The sequence below is a fragment of the Protopterus annectens genome, chromosome 1.part1 (assembly GCF_019279795.1).
Source record: "Protopterus annectens isolate FY-2018-M chromosome 1.part1, PAN1.0, whole genome shotgun sequence".
Lineage (NCBI taxonomy): Eukaryota > Metazoa > Chordata > Ceratodontiformes > Protopteridae > Protopterus > Protopterus annectens.
The window spans coordinates 1,826,102,138-1,826,125,429 of record NC_056726.1 but is presented as its reverse complement, the minus strand read 5'-3'; the positions used below and the strand labels follow the sequence as shown (position 1 = coordinate 1,826,125,429).

Sequence of the window (23,292 nt, the reverse complement as noted above, 5' to 3'; positions counted from 1 at the left end):
GAACTTAGTAAGCCAAAGGATGTCTACTTTATCCTGGACTTCTGAGAAATATATTCCAAATAGTAAAGGGCCCAGTACAGATCCTTGCAGTACGCCACTGCTGATGGGTCTACTGGTAAAGGTGGAGTCACCAACTTTGACAGTATGTGTTCTGTTGGTGAGACAATTAGCTACCCATCTGGTGATGTAAGGGTTAACACCTAACTGGGAGAGTTTTTCAATGATACCTGAGTGGGGGATTGTGTTAAGGGTATGGATTGTCTTACCTTTATCCAGGGTTTTGGTGCCTTTCGCATAGACGTCTACCAGGTTCATTAAGTACAATCTACCCTTAATGAAACCAAACTGGGTTGGGTCTAAAGTCTGAAGGCCACCTATGTCCTTGTTGATAAGGTCATTGATGATCCTTTCCATTGCCTTGCAGATGAGGCTGGTTAGGCTTATGGGGCTATAGTTCCTAGGGTCAGTTAATTGCCCCCGTTATGCAGGGTGATTACTGTTGATGATCTCCATTCTGCTGGTACATAGCCAATTCTAAAGCTATGGTTAAAGAGAATATCAAGTGGGTAAGCTAGATCCTATTTTAGATTACTTAGTAAGCAAACTAGGATGTTATCTGGTCCCATTGAGGCCATGTTTTGTGGCCTTGTAGAGCATAGATGTAACTTGATCTCTAGAGATGCTAGGTAGAGAACTGGTGTCAGGTATGCTTTGAGGTATGGCTGGTGAGGATGGGGGGGTGAAGTTTGCAGAAAATCTGTCAGCTAGCAAGTTGGCAATGTCCTCCTTCATAGTGTGAGTGATACCATTTACTACCAATTCAGCACATAGCTGGGCACTCACTTTGACATTTCAGATGTAGTTAAATAATGCCTTATGTTTGTCCTTGGCTAGGGATGCTATTTTAACTTTATAATTAGCTTTACAGGACTTTACAAGACTTCTGATTTGCTTGTTCAATCTGTGCAGGGAATTCTACCTCTGCAGAAGCAGTTGCCTGTTGTTCTTGGATATCAGTTTGGTCCTTTTGTTATACAATCTGTTTGTACTAGATGTCCACCAACATGGCTTGTTTTTTCAGGAGGGCCTGGTTTTAATCTGGTCAGGTACAGCTGGGTCTATACAGTTGCTAAGATGATTATGCAGGGCATTTGTGTACACCTCTGCATAGGTGTCATTATTGCCTGTGATTGCAGGGATATAGAACATTTCATACCATCACTTAGTAGGCTGTAGTTTCCTTTGGAGAAGTTCCTTTATTTGTTTTTTTTTTTCTCTTTTGGGAGTGTGGGGTCCAATAGTTACTTCAAATGAGATTGATTTATAGTAAGACCTTACCATGAAGGGCATCACAAAGGGGTCAGAGCAGTGAAAACCCATGTTGGTAAGTGCTATATGTCAAAGACATTAGAGCCCTTTGTGGGGGTGCAGACTATCTGTTCTAGAGCATTTGCATTGACGAAGTCTAGGAATCTCTGTTTGAGCATGTTTCAGCTCATGTATCTTACACAGTTGATGAAGGGATAATTGAAATCTCCCATGACTAAGATGGTGGGCTGTATGGCAAGTGACCCCAGTAAGTCCAGGTAATATGTTATAGTTAGAAACTAGGCAAACTACCTTTTATTAAGTGATAACCTGTCAAAATTTCAAGCTCCTTCAAACCGAGATAACACGGCAGCCTATTCCGAATTATTCACAGGTCAATGATTGCATAGAGGATGCTGTGCCTACTAGAAGTAAGCTCAAAACTAGCTAAAAAAATCCTCATGGAATCAAAAATTAAATGGGTTGTACAACACAAGAAAAAACTCAGATGAAATTAGGAAGTGTAATACCAAAAAGATAAAAACGCTATCCTTAAACAACTAAGAGGACTAATTACATCCAACAAAACTGATTTGAGGTAAAGATAGCTCTTCGTTAAGTCTTTTTCTCTTTGGTATCTATTTTTCAGAAGTCAAGGCCAATGTCAAGGGCATCTAGCTTAACAAGTCTGCAGTTGAAAGATTACAAAGGTTATCTTTGTATTCTCTAGGTTATAGACTTATTAGAGGAGATTTGTTATTGATGTTTAAATGTTGAAAGCAATGTCATGTGTACCATGTTGGAAGTTAAAATTTTCAGACATACTTGCGCTACTAGGAATACTGGTATGTTAGCAGAATCATTTCAGATATTTAGCAAAAATATGGAAATTGTTTTCCACCAAAGAGTAGTGTGAGTTTGGAATAGTATGCCTTTTGAAACCAAAACCATTAAAACATGTCTCAATTTAGTAAGGTTTTAGATTAGTGGCTTAGTTGTTATATTTTTGAATCAGGTTTAACTGTTGGTAAACTCTTGAATAGTCCCAAGAAAGGTTCTTGAGTTGTTCTTACTCTACACTGAAACATTAAAACATAGTACTTAAACAATCTTGGACAGGATGTTGTGGAGCTGGTCATGTAAAGAGGAATGCTTCCAGATGACCTGCTGAATCACATGCCTACTTCATGTGCCTCAGACCTCCACTACATGAGAATTAAGCAATATTGCTGTCCACGTCTTCCTCATGACAAAGGAGTGCAGCCCCCTGGCTGCTAGGTCCTCTCACCTCATCATCTTGGTATTTGGGATGTTATATGTTTGTCACTGGGAGAAGATTTGGATGTACTACCCAAGCCAACATAACAGCTCAATCAAAGTCATTTGTTTATCCTTTCTATAGTTATTTTTTTCCCTTTAAACTATGAAACAGCAACAGAAAAAGTACAAACACTAAACAATTCAAATGTATAATTTATACTGGTGAGTACTGTTTTTCACTTACATTCTTATTCATCTTATGGATAACTATATATTAATATAATTGTTTGTTGCTTGTTCATTTATTTATTTGAAAGTCAAGTGGAATAGCCTCCAGAACTCTTTCTCATTCACAGCCTCAATCAGCAATAATATTGTATTGTATTGCACACAAGCAGCAGAACACACCATAATGTAGAACATAAACCAGAAAATGAAAAAAATATATGTGGGTGTAACATAAGACTAAAATAGTTTCCGTCCTAGAACTCATGCTTACTTGGGTTCAACAAATCCACAGGCTGAAGTATTGATAGGGAGAATAATTTATGTAACTGTTGCAGAAATGTTTTGAGATTTCTTTGCAGAGGTAAACCTTGTGGCTGCTATAAAGTTGTCAATCTCAGTAGAAGTTCTTATACTTAGTTGGAAGGTTTGTGTCCCCTGATCCAGATGATAAAAGCTGTACTATTGCATCTGAGAAAGTTCTTGCAGATTTCTTATGCTAGGAGGGGTTGGAGGAAGAGGCTATGGTAATGGAGAATTATTTACATTTCAGTCTTTTTATTAGAGATGGGGTGTATCCTAGATGTAATAGCTTGCACATGAGAAAGCATTTCTGAAGTATAAAGCTCAAAGTAATTTGTACATTTTCCAATTGTGCTGTTACAGTCATTCAGTTCTGTGAACTGTTTCAATGCTTCCTTCTATGCAAGCCTCCCACTCATCACAAATACAGTTTAGATGAGTTCATGGGTTCATAGATTCATAGGTGTATACTAGGCTAATGACCACTGGGGCCTTTATAAGCCTAGGTGTGCAATTCAGTATATGCCATGAGTTATTGTGCCTCAGAGGTTATTTTAAGGAGTGCATGTTATTTAGGACATAATTTAAAATCTGTCTCTTACCATCAGAGACGTAGGTGTCAGACCAAGGTTGAATTTCCTATTTCCCATCCACTGTTCCAGGTTGCACTTGAATAGGGTTAGGGAAGGGCACTGTTTCACATGGATGGAAGCCTACTACAGAGGATGGGGATTCTCTGAGATACATACCTGTGCCTCGAACATGTCCTATTTAAGTCATAAGCAAAGTTTAAACTCTTATATCTAATAGTTCTGGTGCTGTTCATTTCGTGGATGTGCAAAAGGGCCATTAGAGTGGGACCTAAGGATGCCTTGTTATGCCAGGCATAAATCGCCTCTTGGCGGTCTGTAGGAAACAGAGTGTAGAGATAGGGTTTTGAGGCAATCTGCATAGGACATTGTGTTTACCCCCTGTATTCTTTTTGTGAGAAACATCTGTGTATGTTCCAGTTCTTTCATGTGCCCCATCTGGTACGTACAGTAGAGGGCATTACACACAATGATGGGTCTAATGATGGCTGAGTACAGTGGCATGATGACTTACCTGGACCTAGATGACATGCACTTTCTTATAAGTTGAGTCATGTAGAATGATTTTCTTAACACTTTAGATACGTTGCTCAAAAACCAGGTTACTATCTGCATGAGTCTGCAAATCCCTGACTGCTGCGTTTAATTCTATGGGTCTTTTATCAGAGGTGGTTTTCCCTAAGTGGCCAAAAATTGTCTTAAACCTCCAATCAGTCTTGTAAAAGATTTCTGGGTACACTCCAGTCTCAAGAATTGACAGATGTGGTATACAATTACACATCCACAGTGTTCAATAATAGATCTGATTACTGCTGTATATAAAAAAAACATAACTATGTTATCACTTAATATTAATCAGTAGGCCATAACATTTCCTAAAAGTAATATTTACATGTTCATTGAAACTTAGTCCTGAGTCTATTATAATCCCCAAATCCACTGTATTTTCGGTTCTTACAATTAGTTGTCCATTAATCATACCCAACATTATTCATTACAAAGTAGTGTACAAAGCATTTTTTCACACTAGATTGCATGCCCACTGAACTAACCCACATATACAAGTTGTTCAGAAACTGCTGCAATTTCCTTTGAACACAAATATTACTTACAATACTAACTATTTAAGCGCTGTCTGCAAACTTACTACAGGAAGAAAATGCCATTATTGTCTTTGTATGCAATTGCTATTTAGTGACTTGATCAAGAGATGAAGTTCTTAGCTTCTATATCTCAAATAAATAATAATATGGTTATGATCAGGGGCCAAGTCATAATTCTCTATGTTATACATCCCAGGCCTTAATCACCTGACTTACCTGATTTTGAGCATTTTATTTCTAATAAAGTCAGAGATTAGTGATATCTATATTCCACTCAGTGTTAGGCAAAGAAAGATTAACATTAAATACTGGGTCCTGGAAAACAGGTTCAAATCCTGATGAATCTAAAATAATAAGTTAAAAAGGGCTGCAACAATCAGCCATGTTAAATAAAAAATACGCAAATCACAATAAGATAAATTGAATACTTTATAAGAAGGGCCAAAAGCCCACATTGAAATGATATAAAACAATAATGTGTTTATCTCAGCATTCTGATAAGCTTTAACTTTGCAATACTTGATGCTTTGTTCTAATTATGGGATACCAGAGTTAAGTATTCCAAAACCAGGAAGACTGAAAATGAAGCATTAAAAAAATGTTTTATATAACTGTAGTTCTCTGTTTGACATGTTAAATGCATAGACTGAAAATAATCATCAACTGGTCTAAAAGTACCTCTGCTTTGCAGTGAAAATTGTTCATCTTAATATTTGTCTGTTCTGGGAGTTATAGTGACTCGGCCAGCACGGGAGACACAGTGAGCTGAAATTCCTGTCATCGTTGTGAGTTTAGAACCATAAATGTCTCTTGCAAGTCATTGCTTATGAATGCCAAACCATATTTAAAGTAAAACATGCTCAGCTTTTAATGTCTGATGAAAAAGTGTTCTGCTTATAATTGTTTGATATCCGCTATAGATGTTAGTACTTTGTATGAAACTGAGGAGTGCAAAATAAAGATTAGGGTATTTTATAGCATTCTGAAATGTAATTTTTGCTAATACAGTTTTTATGTTATATCCATTAATTCTCGGATAACCTCCAGGGTCACGTTAGAGCCAAAGCCTATCCTAGTTCTCAGTGAGTACAAGGCTGTGAAACCAGGTCCAGTTGAGAAAGGAAGGCCAAAGTATCCTCCATGATGGTCAAGAAGTATATAAAAAAATGTAATAGAAAAAGATTATAGGGCAGATTATAAGAAATATCTAAATATAAAATATAAACCTAGATATAAAAAGGGCAAACAAATATTTAGAAGAAACTTCTGGAATCCTAAAATTATGTATAAAATTAATTTGGCTGAATGCACAGATAATGATAATAAGGCTTTTATCAAACATAAGAAAAGAAATAAAACTCTGAGTCTATAGTACTGTTTATGTTAGGCAGCTCACTAGAGACTAGTTAGTGGAGATTTTTAGTAATAAGTTTTATTTCAGCCTAGGAGTGATAACTTCTACTAGTATTGACATCATTCATGACTCAGATTTGTAACAGTGTTTATAAAACTTTTCAGAATTGCAATGTTTACATGCAACCTTCCCATAAAGTTTTACATGACAAAGCAATGTCAGAAGGGAGGGTGGCTTAATGGTTAAGGTACTTGTCTTACAAACACAAGGTGCAGGATTTGAGTCTCACAAGGGATAATTGGCTAGGCTTAAAATGGCTCGCAAGGGCAGTTAGTCTAGTACTAACCTATGAACCTAAGGATAAAGGAATAGGGCCTTTAATCAGTCTGCATAAGACATGTGTCTTACACTTTGTATTTTTTTAGAAAGAAACCTCTGGGCCCACTCCAATTTCTGTAAGTGCGTGGTTGGATAAATGCAGAAGGAAGCATTGTACTGAATGATGGGCCTGATGAAGGGCTGAGTACAATGGAACTATGACTTCCTTTGATATTGATGCCATGCCTTTACTTATAAGTTGAGCTATACAGAAGGATTTCCTCACTTCTATAGCTACCTGGTGGTCAAAGTTTAGGTTACTGTTTATCTGTCTTCCTAGGTCCCTCACCATCGGATCTGCTTTTGGGTGTGTATAATTTTTAGGCATATCTGATTTATGGAAGGGTAAGACTACGCATTTTTTAGCATTTAGTCTCAGGCCATGGTTTTGGCATCAGTAGTTTGTCATTTTTAGGCCTGTTTGTAGGATGTCAGCATCATATGGGGATTCATTGATTGCTCCCAGCTTACAGCTGTCAGTGAACTTAGTGAGCTGGATTACCCCAACATCGGCCTTCATGTCAGAGAAGTATATACTAAAGAGAAATGGTCCCAACACTGAGCCCTGTTGGACACCGCCATTAACAGGTTTCTTATCAGATGTGGATTCATCTATCTGGACAACATGTGTCTTGTCAATGTCTTGTCAATTGAGCCAGTTTGCTATATATTAGATGATGTAGGGTTATGCCTAACTGAGTAAGTTTATCTATGATCCTCAAGTGGGAGTTTGTGTCAGTAAGTTTATCTATGTGTCAAAAGCTTTGGCCAGGTCTAGATAAGCAGTGTGTACCATTTTACCCTCATCCTTGGTCCTGGTGACTTTCTCGAAGAAGTCCACCAAACTGAGCAGGGAAGCCCTCCCTTTGACAAAGCCAAATAGTGTCTGGTCCAGTGTTAAGAGATCTCCTATGTCGTTATTTATCAGGTCCAAGATAATTCTCTCCATGGCTTTGTAGATAAGACTGGACAAGTTTATGAGTGTGTAGTTCCATGGGTCAGTTGACGGGCACCCCCCCCCCCTTGTGCAGAGGGACAAATTGTTGTAGTCTTCTATTCTTCTGGGGCAAAGCCCATCTGGAGGGTGTGGTTAAACAAAGTTTCTAGTGGCCCTGATAGATTTAAGAAGCATACTGGAATGTTGTCGGGACCTGTGGAGGCTGTATGGTTGGCTTTAGCGAGTGCAGTAAGGACCCTGTTCCGTCATAATGACTAATAGGGGGATGGTTGGCAATATTTCTGTCAGTGTGATAGCAGGTGATGTGGGAGAGAAGTTTGAACTGAACTTATCAGCCAGCACAGATTTGCCTTATGGTTATCTCCCAACTGGGAGGCTATCGTTGCCTCATATTTGGCTTTGAAATATTTGATCAACTCTCTAATTGGTTTGCTTAGACTGTTGAGTGTCTTTTTGCATTGTTTTTGTCTTTTTCTTCTTGGCTTTGGAGGGAATTTTTCTTTTGCTGAATAACCTATTTATGTTAGGGGTTCACCAGAGTGGTTTATTTTCACCAGTAATCCTAGGTTTGATTCAAACAGGTACTGCCTCTTCTGCGCAGCTATGAATGTGATTGTACAGTGCTTTTGAGTAGAGCTCAGAGTAGTCCTCAGTGTCATCCAGATTTAGAGGGGCTTAGAAGTTTAATAAGTTGTCACTTAGTTTCAAGTAGCTGGCCTTAGCAAAGTTCTTAACAGGTTTTGGATTTGATGAGGGGTTCTAGATTAGTTTTAATACTAAGGGAGATGATTTTGTGGTCAGATCTTACCAGGGATGAGTTAGTGCATAGGAGGGAGCAGCACACCCCCCCCCATGCCATGTACCAGGTCTAGGATATTTGAACCTCTGTTCGGGGAGCAAACTAGTTGCTCCATGGTGTTTGTGTTGATGAAGTCCAAAAACTTCTGAGCAAGTGAATTATGGGTCATATAAATCTCCTAGTTTATGGTGGGGTAGTTGAAGTCACCCATAAATATGGTGTTAAGCTGAATGTTAAGAGACTCCAGTAGAATTAGCTATGTGGTATGGTTTTCCAGACTCATGTTAGGAGATCTGTAGCTAACAAGGATATGATAGGGGGTTGAACCTATGGTTAGTTGGGCATGGAGCAGCTCAAGCGAGTCATGTTGTTGGACCATTCTAGCAATGTACTTGTCCTTTATGAACACTGAGATATCTCCTCACTTTATTTTATCCTGAGATGAGGCAGATCAAAATGTATGAAAGGCACTGTAGCCTTTGATATATGGGGTGCTTTCCATGATTCTGAATCATGTTTCCTTGACTGCCCATATGTCTACTTTCTCCAGACTGATGAGTGCTTCCAGAAAGTGCAATTTTTTTATTTAAACTCCTAGCGTTGAGCAGCAGTACCTTTAGGTAGTTGTAAGTGTTTTTTTATTATGTTGGAGGGTTTAACTGAAAAAGGCACTATGGGATAAATAAAGTTTTTGCCAGTATTCAGAAGTCGAGGGGTGACAAGTGCAAACCATCTCTGGCAAAGCATCATGCTTTGTCAATCATGTCTCCCCAGGCTGACAGATATTGGATCCACTTTTTGTGATACCAGAATCTAAGCCAATTGTTGAAGTCAATCTTTTTTTTTTTTTTGCTGATAAATGTTAACAACTCATCCATAATCCACCGTTAAAAATGAAAGATCATTCCCTATGAAAAAACTATGAATGCCATAATCTTACAAATCCTGGCAATGTTCACAGTACAGAAACACTACTAATTTATTATGCGCAAGTATTATGGTTTGAATGAAGTGTTAGTATGCTATTGTGCAAAAACTCAAGACAGTAGCTACCAAAACACCAGAAGTGGGAAAATGTCATGCAGAAAGATAACTGTGCCTCAGTAGAAAGAGAAAAAATATCTTTAACCCAAATTCAAGAACAGAAAGTCAGGCATATTTTGTTCTGTGCTGCATTGTAAGGGAAATACTTCTAAACAAATGCAGCACATTTTGCCAAAATTCAAGATAAAACATATATCTTACCACTGCAGACATTGGTGAATAGCAAAATTAGTTTAACTGCCTCTTAAAAGTTCTTTGAAGTAGAAGCAAGAGGGGTCAGTTAACAGCTCTTGAGTTACAGTGATAGTTGTGAAACCTCAGAAAGAATGTAGGAGAGGGTCTGTCAGCACTTGGGAAAACAGATTGGAAACTTTAAAAGCATGCAGTTGGTCTGCTTTATTTATTTATTTATTTTGGAGCACTCACAATTACTGTTAAGAGAAAACCGTTGGTCTGAGAACACAAATCAGTGTAATTCAAGCAAAAAAGTAAAAATGAAAATAGGTTCCACAATCATTTGTATGAGCATACATCTCAGATATTTGCTTGTGATGAAGTGAATGAATAAATTCGTAAATAACGGCAGAGAAATGTATCTCAGCTCACTGATGTCAGAACCATCCAGTGTAACTCTGCTCTGCCCTCTCAACATCTTAGCTCACGAGTCAGAAACAAAGACACAAAATCAGGAACAGCTTTTACATATTTTTCTTATGTACTTAAAAAGCTGACAGAATAACAAGCATAGCATTAACAAACAAGCATGTTCTAAAGAATTCAAAGCCTGTCATTATTTAGTGATGGCAGTCCAAAACTAACTGCCAGAGAGCCACAATTTTAAAGGAACAGACCAAAATGATTCTCAACTTCTTTGCTCAAGAGTTTTGGACAAAACCAAAAATAATAATGGATAGTACGTTGCAAATATTAAATACTATTTTTCTATCAGTTTATTTACTGGGTAAACCTATTGGAGAAAGTATCCATTTTCAGGGGTGACCCAGAAATACTGTCCAAGGGACTTGTTCACAGTCATATATATGGCAAATGGAGGTGGGAGGAGTCGAACTCTCTACTTTTGACTACAAGAAGCAGTCTGTTAACAGATCAGAGGCTTAAGTGCCGGACAACTCTGATTCATTTAAAAAGTTAACAGAACAACATGTGTTTCACGGACACAATTCTCTGACAATAAGAAAAATGAAACTCAAATAGCTGACTGTAATCCTCAGTTATTTACCAAAACAGAGAAGTCAATGATCATGTGGCAGTTGGTATGTTGGATTAAGGCTCCAAGCTCTTAATTAGCTGTCTTTTTTAGTTGAAGATACAGGGTTTGCCTACTGTGTGACTCATCAAGTCACATAATCAGACAGCGCTCCTCTAGTATAAAAAATGTACACTTCTAAATGATAGCTACAAAACTTTAATGATTGGCATTTATGTACCAGACCAGAGTCTCTGGTCTGCATCTGAGGAGTTGAAATAGAGAAACAGCACATCTTAGGTCTTCAGAAAAACACTCACACACTGTAAAGTGTGCATGGCACAAAGAGAAGACTGCTTAACTATTAGCTGTTATCACAAATGCAAGTGCTCTTAGACTCCTCTTGAAGATTTGTGGCTTCTTTTAATGATTCCATGTCTCAGGGCCCAATCTGGAAAAGGCTCTTTTGCCAAAGCTGATTCGAACAGTGACCAGGCTAGAATTAGCTTTTCTTTCTGACTACACCTTAATGAGTAATTCTGTTCTCTAAGGCAGAGATTGCAACATAGAGGTGGATAATTGAGAGTAATGAAAGCCAGCTGAGTCTCACTAGCAATGGAGTTCATGAGCATCAGTTAGTAAAATTAGTCTGCATATTTTGTGTTCAACAGTTTGCAGTTTTCAGGTGTTATATATGGAGAGGAAACACAATATGGATAGTCCATACTCTAGTTTGAGCATCAGATCATTTCTAACTTTAGAAGTCCTAGCAGCAGGAGATAAAAGGTAACATATTCCATGGCATAAGCTTTGATGATAAGTACTTTGCAGGTGGTCTTGTCAATGTACACTGTAATGTTAAGTAAGGGATACAGAGTAAGGCCTAAATATTTCTGTTCATTGACATTGGCAATAGTAGTGTCTTTGCTACATTTGAGTAAAAGTGGCTATAGTGTGCAGTGTGGCTTGTTTGTGAGTAGAGAATACCATAGTACTAGATTTTTGGCAGTTTATTACTAGATTATTAGTTGTTGCCCATTTAAAGGTTTGAATAAAGGCAGCTGAATGTTTTCTCTGAAATGAGTGCTTTATGTATCTAATCAGGTCCACTCTAAAAGTCAGCATAACTTCATATCAAACACTCAAAACTCTCTGCAATGCCTTTGAGGAAGCAAAGTGTATTGGAAATGAAAACAGACTGAACCACACATAAACAACACAAAAAATAATAAAATTAAAATCAAATAACTACAAGTATGATAAATAATACAATGAAAAATGAACATTAAGGAAAACATAAAAAATATAAAAAGCAAGAGACAGGGAAACTGATTTCAAATGCATATCTGCAATGGTGAAAGCGTGTTTTTTAGGTTTAACTGAAATGCCTAATCCTCATGGTATAGCTTCATTAACTGCTGTAATTTTTTTGGTTATACTGTAAACTGGTACATTCCTCCACTCAATGATCCAACCACTGTGACTACAACATGAACATATGTTATAAAGCATGGCTTGCATCTTGAATTTCTGCTAGTTAAAAATATGGATTCATAATCATTACATTGCCAGACAGGACAATTACGTAAGGAGTCTTTCAAGCAAGACAAAGCTTTAAGTTCTCAAAATTTGCTCTGAGTTTTAAAGTGATAGTTATATAGCAGTATTTGAGCATAGAAAAAATGCTTACAGTGAGCGGAACATATCTGAACTGCACAATCTCCTTCATAACTAAATGTAAATGACAATAGTTTGCCATTGCTTGGCATACTTGCAATGGACTGAAATTCAAATGGTTGAAACAATTTGACTGAAACCCCCCGTGAATGAAAACCCATTTGACTGAAACCTCATTTCACTGACTCACAATTGACAGTAAAGTGTAGAAGTGTATAGGAAGTATGTGATGGTATCATTTTGAGGATTTGATTTGCTAGGGAAATGAGTCTAGACGATTATGTGTGGATTGGCAGTGCCCCCTATTATGTTGCACCCCACATTTATAGATGTCTGTGTGCTGTTTTTTTTCCTATTCTCCATGGTTGTGGGACCATTGAGTAAGTATACATAATACAGGAGATTGTGGGAAGCAGAGCAGATTACCACCTGCAATAACATTACTTTAATATTCTATATTGTTCTGTAGAAACTTTTCTGTGCTTTGTGTTTCAGCAAAATGAGGATTCAGTCAAATTGGTTTCAAAGTGCTGATATAGACTGCAGAATCTTGTATATTTCAGAACTTTTATGTGATGCTAAACAGTTCTATCTGTCTTATTGTTTTTTGAGATACCTAGAGAAATATGAAAATTATTATAGTATAAATATACAGTATATGGACTAAAATTAATACCTATTTAGCAGGAGTAGACAGAGGTCAAATACCATTGCATTTCTATTGCCCATTATGTAAGCTTTAAGATGAAATCTTTTAATACATTTTATACAGCATGGAGTTGGAATTATTAATGCAGATATGAACAAGCTGTATTAGAGGCCAACATGTGCCAGTGGAATGTAACTACAGAAACACCAAGAAATGTCACATGAGTTAAGCATAGCCCTTAATATATGTAACAAACTAGTCTGGTTCAGTGTCACAGAGGATGTAGCCCTTACTGCAACCCAGGTGAATGAGGTTCGATTAGCAGTCCAAGCACTGTAACAATGCAGCAAGGAAGGAGAGGAAGGAATGGATGCGAGCAGCTTGCCTCTCCTGGAAAGGGACGGTAGTAGGTCCTCAAGGAACAGAAACAGAAGTGCAATTTCTCAAGACAAAATCACAGAAACCACTTCCTATGCTTGAGAGGAGGGAATGTGGCTGTTTGCTGGCAATGCCCCTTTGTGGAAGTGAAGGATTACCAGCACGAACACCCTAATGCACATCCCCCTTCATCTTTACAAGTTGTGTACAGAATGTAGGGCTGAAGAAGAACATCCTCAGGAAAAGACCTTTAATGGCTGTCCAGATGACAGCCTATTCTGGCCTATCCTCAACCCGTGTTGAGGAATGAATGGACCAATTGACAGGGAGTGTGCTGATGGTCAACAGGCACAGGGGGCAAAGAGTATACAAAACAAAGACTATATGTAACATGATGCTAGTTTAAGAAGATATTAAGTCAAAAGAACCTAGAAGCCCTCTCTTTGTCAAGCAATTATAGCTGATGTCTCCATAGAAAAGCAATGTGTTGTCAGCAAAAGGCTATAAGGCTTCAAAATATTGATGAGAGAAATTTACTGTAAAACATAATAACCAGGAAAACACCAAACGCTCAAAGGAAACCAATAGAGTGGACGAAAACGCAGCATTTTTAAGAGCGTTTATGTGGAGGCTGTTTACGTGATTGTGGAATAAACTGTTGTGGATATAACGTTTGGAGCTTTCCGTTCATCTATCCTGCTCGTTTTGAGTTTACTGTAAAACATCACATCTCGCAAAAATTATACGCAAAACATTGCAAATATAATCCCTAAATGTAATAAAGTCATAGAGGTAAATTGTTGCAGGGGAAGGGAGGAGGGGTTCTTAAAGCCCTTGCAATATATAGAGCAACCTAATTATGCACAGAAAACAAGTAAAAAAATAACCTTGTTTTAATCAGATACATATTTATTTTTTTTATATAAAATTTGTTATCTAGTAAAGTCTGACTGGGACAGAGCCCATTTTCAGCAGAGGCCCAGGGAGAAACACTCCAGATGTCTGTCTTTGGAATATGGGAGGAAACAGGAGCACCCAGAGAGGCCGCACACGAACGCAGGGAGGACATGCAAACTCCACACAGAAAGCACCCCAGCCAAGAATTGAACCTCTTGCTGTGAGGTGATAATGCTAACTGCTGCACTACTGTGTCACCCCGTATGTAAGAACCTTGTTATACCAAGCTTGTTACATATAGATAGTTGCATATGACCCTTGCTGTTATAAAATTAAGGACAAGTCTCATTTCCTCACAGGTGGGTAGTCAACAACACAGAATAGCGACTAACAACTTTCAAAGCCTCATACTGAATCACATTTGACAATCATATGGGAACAATACTGGAAACCAATTAAAAGCTTTAGAAGCTCTTAATATACTTCATGCTAGCACAGAAATGGCAATCAGAAAAGAAATTAACCTTTAATCAATCAGCAATTTTAAAAGCAGTCTCATGTCTTGTGATACCATGAGACCTGCTTTAAGGGGTATGGATGGATGGATTTCCAGGAGCCACCTGAAACTCATGGAATAATACATTGAGAAATTTGATCATAACCAAATTTTTCTACGTTCAAGAAATGGATGCTGAAAAATTTACTTGAGGTGAATCTTGACATGCATTTTGAAACCATAAACATACTCGGTTATGATAAGAAAAATCAAAATACTATGATTACTCCTTCAGTCATAACCAGCTGTTGATCCCTTGGAATGAATGTCAAGGAATTTCATATGACTGAGACCATATAATCGATGTTTCGGAATACTGAAATTCCAAAACAAATCAAAAAAAAAACAATTTAAATGTTTCTGCAGGGAGGCAAGCCCCCCTCCACCCCCCACACCCCGGCTACTTAAATATTCCAACTCCAAGGTAACACTACAGCAAGGAAAAGGGAAATCTTCCATTCCCCGCTCTATGCAGATCTCTGTTCACAATGTCAGGATTTTGAAAGTTCAATCATATGGTCTCCGCCATATGTAATTCGATCTTTCAGGATTTCGGCATTGTGAAGTGTTCCCATATATATATATATATATATATATATATATATAGTTAATTTGTTCTAAAGCACAGTTGATAAAAAAGTGGCACATCTGATGTAATACAGGTTTCATCAAAACCACAAAACACTGAAATTCATTTTGCTGAAAATGTCACATACACTAAATACATCTCTAAAAGCTTCTTTTTGCAGGGGAACAAGCTTCTCTGCACCCCACCCCACACACACATCCCCTAATATAAATATACTAGCTCTGCAGTCACAGAACCCTGGAGGAAAGAGAATTCTCCTCACACATTGAATCATTGCTGTTGAACATTCACAAACTTCTAGAATATTAGCAAGGAACAGTTATTTGTGGTTTAGACAGAATGTGTCTTCAGTCAAATGTGCCTCTGTTTTTTTTTAATCAAATATGCTTTAGATCAAATGAAACATAACCATCTACATATATAATATAGATATCAATATAGATACACACACAAACAAACACACATACACACACGCACACACACACACACACACACACACACACACACACACACACACACACACACACACACACACACACACACACACAGACACACACACACACACGGTTCCACTTCAGAATCTCGAGTTACTGAAAACTCTAATTTCATATGGTCGAGACCATATGATCGAGTTTTCAGAAACTCAAAATTCTGAACTAAAAGAAAAAAAAATTGTTTCTGCAGGGGGGCAAGCCTCCTGCACCCCCCATGCACCCACTACTTAAACATACCAACTCTGAGATCACGCTACAGTGGGGAAAAGGGAAATCTCCCATTCTGTGCAGAATGCAGAAGTGCAAAATGGGAGATTTCCTATTTCCTCGCTATAGTGCGATCATGGAGATGGTATATTTAACTAGAGAGGGTGCAAGGGGACTTGCCCCCATGCAACAAACTTCTTTAAACTAACTTTAAGTCTTTTTTTGTCACACTTCAGAATTTAGAGTTTCTGAACACTCGATCATATGAGATTCTGAAGTGGAACCACACACACACACACACACACACACACACACACACACACACACACACACACACACACACACACACACACACTTCAGCTCTTTTACTTCAAGACTTCAGTAAGTACTCTTTCTTGCTAGTAAGGCCAAAGATCATTTTCCTGTATGCATTCATAATTAAGAGCATGTTTCCTTGTCCTTAAAATGAAGCTTTTCTCTTTTTTCTTTCTGTGTCTGCTTATCTAAACATCTATAATCATGTGTCTACATATCTATCTATCTATCTATCTATCTATCTATCTATCTATCTATCTATCTATCTATCTATCTATCTATCCATCCATCTATCCATCCATCTATCTATCTATCTATCTATCTATCTATCTATCTATCTATCTATCTATCTATCCATCTATCTGTTTATCTTCCTCTCTTGATTTTGAAACTTTGTGAATGATGTGAATAAACCATTTTGTCTTGTAGAAACTGTAATTAAGTCAGAATAAAAAGGCACAGCTTTTAGATTCTCTGATTGTATGGCTACAGTTAAATCTGACCTTTAGAACAACTTTTTTCTTCAAATCCATGTAATGGTTAATTTACATAGATGAATACAGATATTTAGATAAGTAGACAGAGAGCAAGAGACAGAGGTTTAATTTGAAAGACAAGGAGACATGCTTTTTGTAATATACTTGTCGACATTTACTATGACAACTTTATCTATAAATGGTAAGCTTTAGCTGAAGCAAAGTTGAAAGCAAAACGAAAAAATCATTGCATTTGGTAAGTGAAAAAAGTGCATAGTTAAATGAAAATGGATTATTCAGGAAGCAAGGAGATTTAAGATTAAATTGGTGACTTAGTGGTACAAGGGGTAACTCAGCAAAGTTGTCACTAAAATGTTGCACAGTTTGACATCATGTTTCCTGTTTACTAATATGTGTTTTTTTGCAGGTACTAGTATTGAACTGTGTTGGAATGTCAGAGTACAGCCACCAGCAGTCATATTGGGCATGAGCAGTTCCATTACAGGCTCCTGCATAATTGAAAGACAGGAGTACTGTCTCAATCGCATGTCTAATGCTAGTGAGATTATATGGAAACTTGATGGTGAAGAAATTGCAAAGAATCAGTATAATAGTTTGAATGGGACCTCATATGTGACTATCCCTAACTTTAACAAGACTCGGGGAGTATTGGCCTGCTATGTGGTCCTACATGGATCTCAACAACTAGTTGGTCAAGCTTCAATCCAAGCTGGATGTAAGTATATCTCTATGTGTATTCTAATTCTGATTTTTGTTAATAGTTTGAAATGTATTCATATTTGTTTCAAACAATTGCAAATATAAAAAAAATACATGAATATATATGTGTGGAAAGAATTCCATGCATTACTGTTTGAATGTCTTTGCCTGGTAACCCATTATGAAGAAAGACATTCAATATTAATAAGATTGCTGAAATGTATAGTTGCCAGAAAAAAAAAAACATAATAAAGCAGGCAACATTTTTGTAAATTAATGAATAGAAAGCAGTAACCAAAACATTTTCGAAGAAAGGATAAACAATTTTGGTAGTATGAGTAACAGGTACCTCCTAGAAAAAACATTTCTTGAACTCTGATTTATCCAGGCCACCTTTACTGGAACGTATATTATTTTGTGCAAGTGCAGAAATATGCAGTTCGATACCAGAAATGATTAACTTCACTTATCTGGTCTGCCTGACTGTTCTCCGTAAAGATGGCTGGGAGACATGCTCGACAGACCATAATATGACTATGCACTCTGCATTAAATGAGGGGGGGTAGAAAACAGTCACCTGGCAACATAAGTGAAGGCTAGTGAAGGAAGTGGGCAATCATAAATCCTGCTCACTTTCAGCTCAAAAGTCCTCATAAGCAATTACTAGAAAATGGAAATCAAAGTCTAGACCAACCATATTTGAGGCATTGAATATTATAAAAGAGTTGAAAGACCTGGAAGAGGGATCTTTAGAAATGGGAAGGAGCAAATTACCTAGAAGTAAATTGAAATTGTGGAACAATACATGCATAATAATGTTCAGTAGAAGCAGGAGTGAGGTTTAAGGGAAAGCAGGAATTTGTTTGTAATGTTGGACTGATAATAGCAAAGAAAGTATATGTGATGTATATTGAATTTAAATAAAACAAAATGTGAAAATGATGTGTTTTCTTTTCTGTTAACATATGTTTGCCTATGTCTTAAGTAATTATTTAATAAAGGTGTTTAAAAATCCTCATAAAAATAAATAAAACAGTCTAATTGGCAGAGTGGTGAAGATGCTCTTTGTCTTATGGATAGGCTGCATAGTTTTACATGGCAGAAGTCTTGCCAGTCTAGCTATTTATAGTTCTATGACATGCTCATTGCAAAAGGAAACCTAAGGAACTGAATGAATGTGGTGTATATGAACCAAACAGTGCACTGTAAATGTGACACTTATACAAGAAAGCTTATAGGTGCAATATGGCTTCCAGAAATATGATGTGGATGGGAAGTGGCTCTCCGGACTGAAAGGGGGACTGCTGTATAGAGGCCAAAAGACATGCTGTAGGTGGACTGGACACTCTAAATTGGCCATAGGCATGAGTGTGTGCGTGTGTGTGCCTTCGGTGGAAGGTTGGGTGCCGGGCTGGCAACTCGACACTGTAAAACTCCACTGCCAATCATGAGCGGACAGGTGATCCGCTGTGGCGACCCCTAACTGGGAAAAGCCGAAAGAAGAAGAAGATGTCAGTGGAGTTACAGACACATCCAGAGCAATCAGGAGGAAGCAGGTGAGCAACCGCACAGTTGCTAGCTGCAAAACTAGAGCATACTTAGAGTGCAACAACACTTCTTCCAAAGACATCTCAGGGAAAAAAAACTACCGAAATGTGTTCACATAATCCAAGTCATGTCATATCTGATCTTTTTCCCCCCAAAAAGCTATGATACCTTACACAAATATCATGATTAGGACTGGCTCCTGCAATGAACATTTTGTGGGAAAAAAATGATCAGATATGACATGGCTTAGGTTATGTGAACACATTTCGGTAGTTTTTTTCCCCTGAGATGTCTTTGGAAGAAGTGTTGTTGCCTTCTAAGTATACTCTAGTTTTGCAGCTAGCAGCTGTGCAGTTGCTCACCTGCTTCCACCTGATTGTTCTGGATGTGTCCGTAATCACCCCAAAAAAATCTTTATTAAATTTACACATATGATAAAGTCAATCTTACATTTATGTAAATGAAAAACATACAAAATGATAAACCGTTTACATCACAGACACCATTGAAACAACTGTAGTTGTAAACATTATACATCACTTATAAACCATCCAGTCATTCCTTCCCCTTTCTAAAGATCCTAATTTCAGTTGTTTTATATCTGTTACTATATTGACTACTTATAGTAAAGTTGGTCTAGATTAATTGCGATTTCTGATAGTTACAGATGTTGCACATGCAGCAGATCAGCTGATCGACGTTTGGTTTACATTCTGCACTAATACAAGGAGTTCAGACATTCACTATCAGAGTTTTTTTTCCTTGGTTGTTGTCATGCTTGGGTATTTTGATTAGCAATATAACTTCCTCAAAAATGGGTGGTCCTGTACTAAATGGAAACATTTTCACCTTTGTCAAAATTCAAATGACAAGTCTACTTCCTGGGTATGTTGTCCTAGTTATCATGTCTGTGAGTTTGATTTGGTCTGGAATTCAAAATATCATGTCCTTAACTAGGGAGAGATAACAGAAATATGTGGCAGCAGTGTGGTAAAGGCAACTAGAGGCCACAGCTAGCACTTTGATTACAAAGCAGCTGTAAGAAATTAAAAGTCATTGTGTATTCAGATTAAAAGAGCACACTAAGGTACACTGGCTGTCATAAAAAAATAAAATAAGGTACAGACAACTAGCACTCATTCACAAAGTATGATACACCAGTCTGTGTACTGACCTCACACCCATACTAAACTGATATAACCTCCCAACCATGTTCTTCAAACAGCCTTCTAATTACTGCAAACAAAGCCAATACCAAATACAATGATAAAGCCTCGAGTTTATCTCTAAATAAACAATAGAATATCATATAGCAATAACCCATGCCTGGGTGTGGGTAATGCTGGATTTACCCATGGTTGGCGTGGTTTGGTCCCGAGGGCGAAGCCCGAGGGACCAAACAAAGCCAACCGTGGGTAAATACAGCATTACCCACACCCAGAAGTGGGTTATTGCTATTATACCATGACATTATTTAAGAAAAGAAACTATTGCTTTTCTTAAATAATGGCATAGTATAATGCCTGTTTACTGCCCTTCCACAGATGTCTGGCATCCGCGGCAGTTCTGATGTACTGCGCGCCCGCAGTACATCAGAGTTGGCAAAGCAACGGAGGAAGCAAGATCTCTGTTGCTTTTTTATGTTTGCTATGTTAAATGGGTTTAACATAGCGAGACGTTTTAAAATAAGCAACGGAGATGTCCGTTGCTTATTTTAAAACTGTCTCGCCATGTTAAACCCATTTAACATAGCGAACAGTAAAAAGCAACGGAGATCTTGCTTTCTCCGTTGCTTTTTAAACCTGTCTCGCTATGTTAAATGGGTTTAGCATGAGACAGCTAAAATAAGCAACGGAGATCTCCGTTGCTTATTTTAAAGCTGTCTCGCTATGTTAAACCCATTTAACATAGCGAGACAGTGTTTTAAAAGTAGAGTTATACTAATGGAAAAAAGTCCGGGCGACCGGACCTTTTTCCATTAGTATAACTCGATTTACAATGTGCACGCTGGCCAATCAGCGTGCACATTTTGGGGGAGGGGGGTCATGGTATAATATATAACAATTCGTGATAGCACCTCTTTCAAATACTAATGCAACATTTCTGGCCAGTCCAGTACCATGTACAGACTGAAGTATCACTTAGCTCGCTTACATTTATTTTTTCCAACTCACAGCATAACTGCAGACCTTTATAAATGGTTGCCATCTTATAAGCATCAAAGAAAGATGTACAGATCTACACAGTTAAACATAAATTAAACGTTATTCACATCTGTTTCCACTTATACCTGTTGTACAAAATTCATAAGGTTAATTTTTACATTCTTATATCAATACATTAGTATGAGGGATATCTCACCTCTCCCACACAAGCTAAATGTTTGAGTCAATTGCATGCATCTTATACAATGTACTGCTAACACAATGAAAGGCTACTGCATGCTAAAGGAATAGTCTGTACTTAAGTTGCCTAAATGGCATTTACCTAGAACACTTCTCATGGGATAAACTTGTAGTTTAAGAACATTTACCCAATGTAGAGTATTAGTTCTTACAAAAATGTATTGCACATTCAAAGTCTTCTGATGTTACTTATATAACATGTAGTTTTAAATACTTAGAATGTCATTCTCTTTTCTCTAATAAATGCATTGCAATGAGTTTGCATTGAATGCCTGAATTGCAATTTTTGGTTTAGAAATGACAAGAGGTTTGAGACAGCAGCATCTGTGGGTTCAAAATATATTACTGGGCCTCATTCCCATTTTCTTACTTGACTATGTGAAGAGTGGTTTCAAAAATATTCAGGACAGCAGTTCCATCTAGTCAGAATGAATCTGAATCCCTAAAACAAATCTTTTGTAATCTGCACTCTTGCATTCCTCTTGATTTAGTGCTTAATCACCATTAGCTTAGAAAGTACAGTTGTATATTCTTACCATAAATGTAGATGTTCGAGTGTGTTCACTGTTGCAGTCATCACTGTAGGGTTCTTCCTGCCAGCAGCAACCCCCGATCGGCCAGAATCCCAAAGTCTGGATCGGGCACCAGCTGAGGTCGCATTTATCCTGACGTCAATGTGCCGGAAGGTATAAAGACCTCAGCTGATGCCATTTACCCAGTTTTTCTTGCCCCAGAAGTCAGGTGCCCAGAAAGAAAAGGCTAAAAAGGAAACCATGCCCAAATCCTCAGCAGCCAAAATACCTCATAACAGACAATACTCAAGGAAAAAACAAAAGAGGGGATAGGAGGGAGGGTAACCCGGACTGCAACAGTGAACACACTCGAACAGCTACATTTATAGTAAGAGTACACAACTGTACTATGTCCTTCATGGTTCACTGTTGCAGTTATCACTGTAGGGTTGAGTCCCAAAGCTAAGAAAGGGTGGCTGGAGGAGAAACAGAGGGAGCAGTCATAAAACCTTGCAAAACCGCAGAAGCAAAACCTGCCCTGGATTTAGAATAGAGAGGGAGGTTGTAATGCTTAGAAAAAGTATGTACACAACTCCAAGTAGCAGCTTCCAAAATATCCTTGGTAGGAACCCCACAAAGAAAAGCTGCTGAAGTAGCAGTAGCCCGGGTAGAATGAGTCCTAACATTAACAGGAACCGGATTGCCATGATAAGAGTAACAGAACTTGATGCAATGGGCAATCCACTTGGAAATAGTTTGCTTAGTGATTGCTTTCCCTGAACAGTAGGAGCATAAGCGACAAACAACTGATCAGATTTCCGGAATATCTTGGTCCTGTCCAGGTATAGACAAAGCTGTCTGTGCACATCTAGAGAGTGCAAAAGACTTTCTTCCTCACTTTGAGGATTAGGATAAAAGGTAGGCAAATGAATAGACTGATTCAAGGCCACTGCCGAAACCACCTTGTGCGTAAAGGTGGGATTAGTCCGTAGAGATACCCTGTCCTGATGAAAAATAAGGAAGGGTTCCACAGCCATGAGTGCTTGCAATTCCAAAATTCTTCTAGCAGAGGTAATAGCTAAAAGAAAAGCAGTTTTCCAAGACAAAAATTTTAAATCCGTGGAAGCTGCAGGTTCAAAAGGAGACAAAGTTAATTTCTCCAAAACACAGTTAAGATCCCAAGTGGGAACAGGAGCCCTTATAGGGGGCCAAATATTCTTAGCCCCTCTAAGAAATTGTTTAAGTAATGGATGAGAAAAAATCAGAGGATCCGTATCGTAATGTGCAGAAATAGCAGAAGCATGAAGCTTAATAGACGAAAAAGATAGGCCTGTATGTAA

General features: G+C 37.9%; 1 protein-coding gene across 1 annotated transcript in view; it reads left to right on the top strand.

Moving 5' to 3' along the window:
- Positions 1 to 23,292, top strand: part of CSF3R (colony stimulating factor 3 receptor) — a 556,874-nt gene that overhangs the window by 63,120 nt on the left and 470,462 nt on the right. Inside the window, exon 3 of the mRNA XM_044089705.1 lies at positions 17,195 to 17,503. Within this exon, the coding sequence (XP_043945640.1) occupies positions 17,195 to 17,503 (309 nt within the window). The remainder of the gene's footprint in view (positions 1 to 17,194; positions 17,504 to 23,292) is intronic.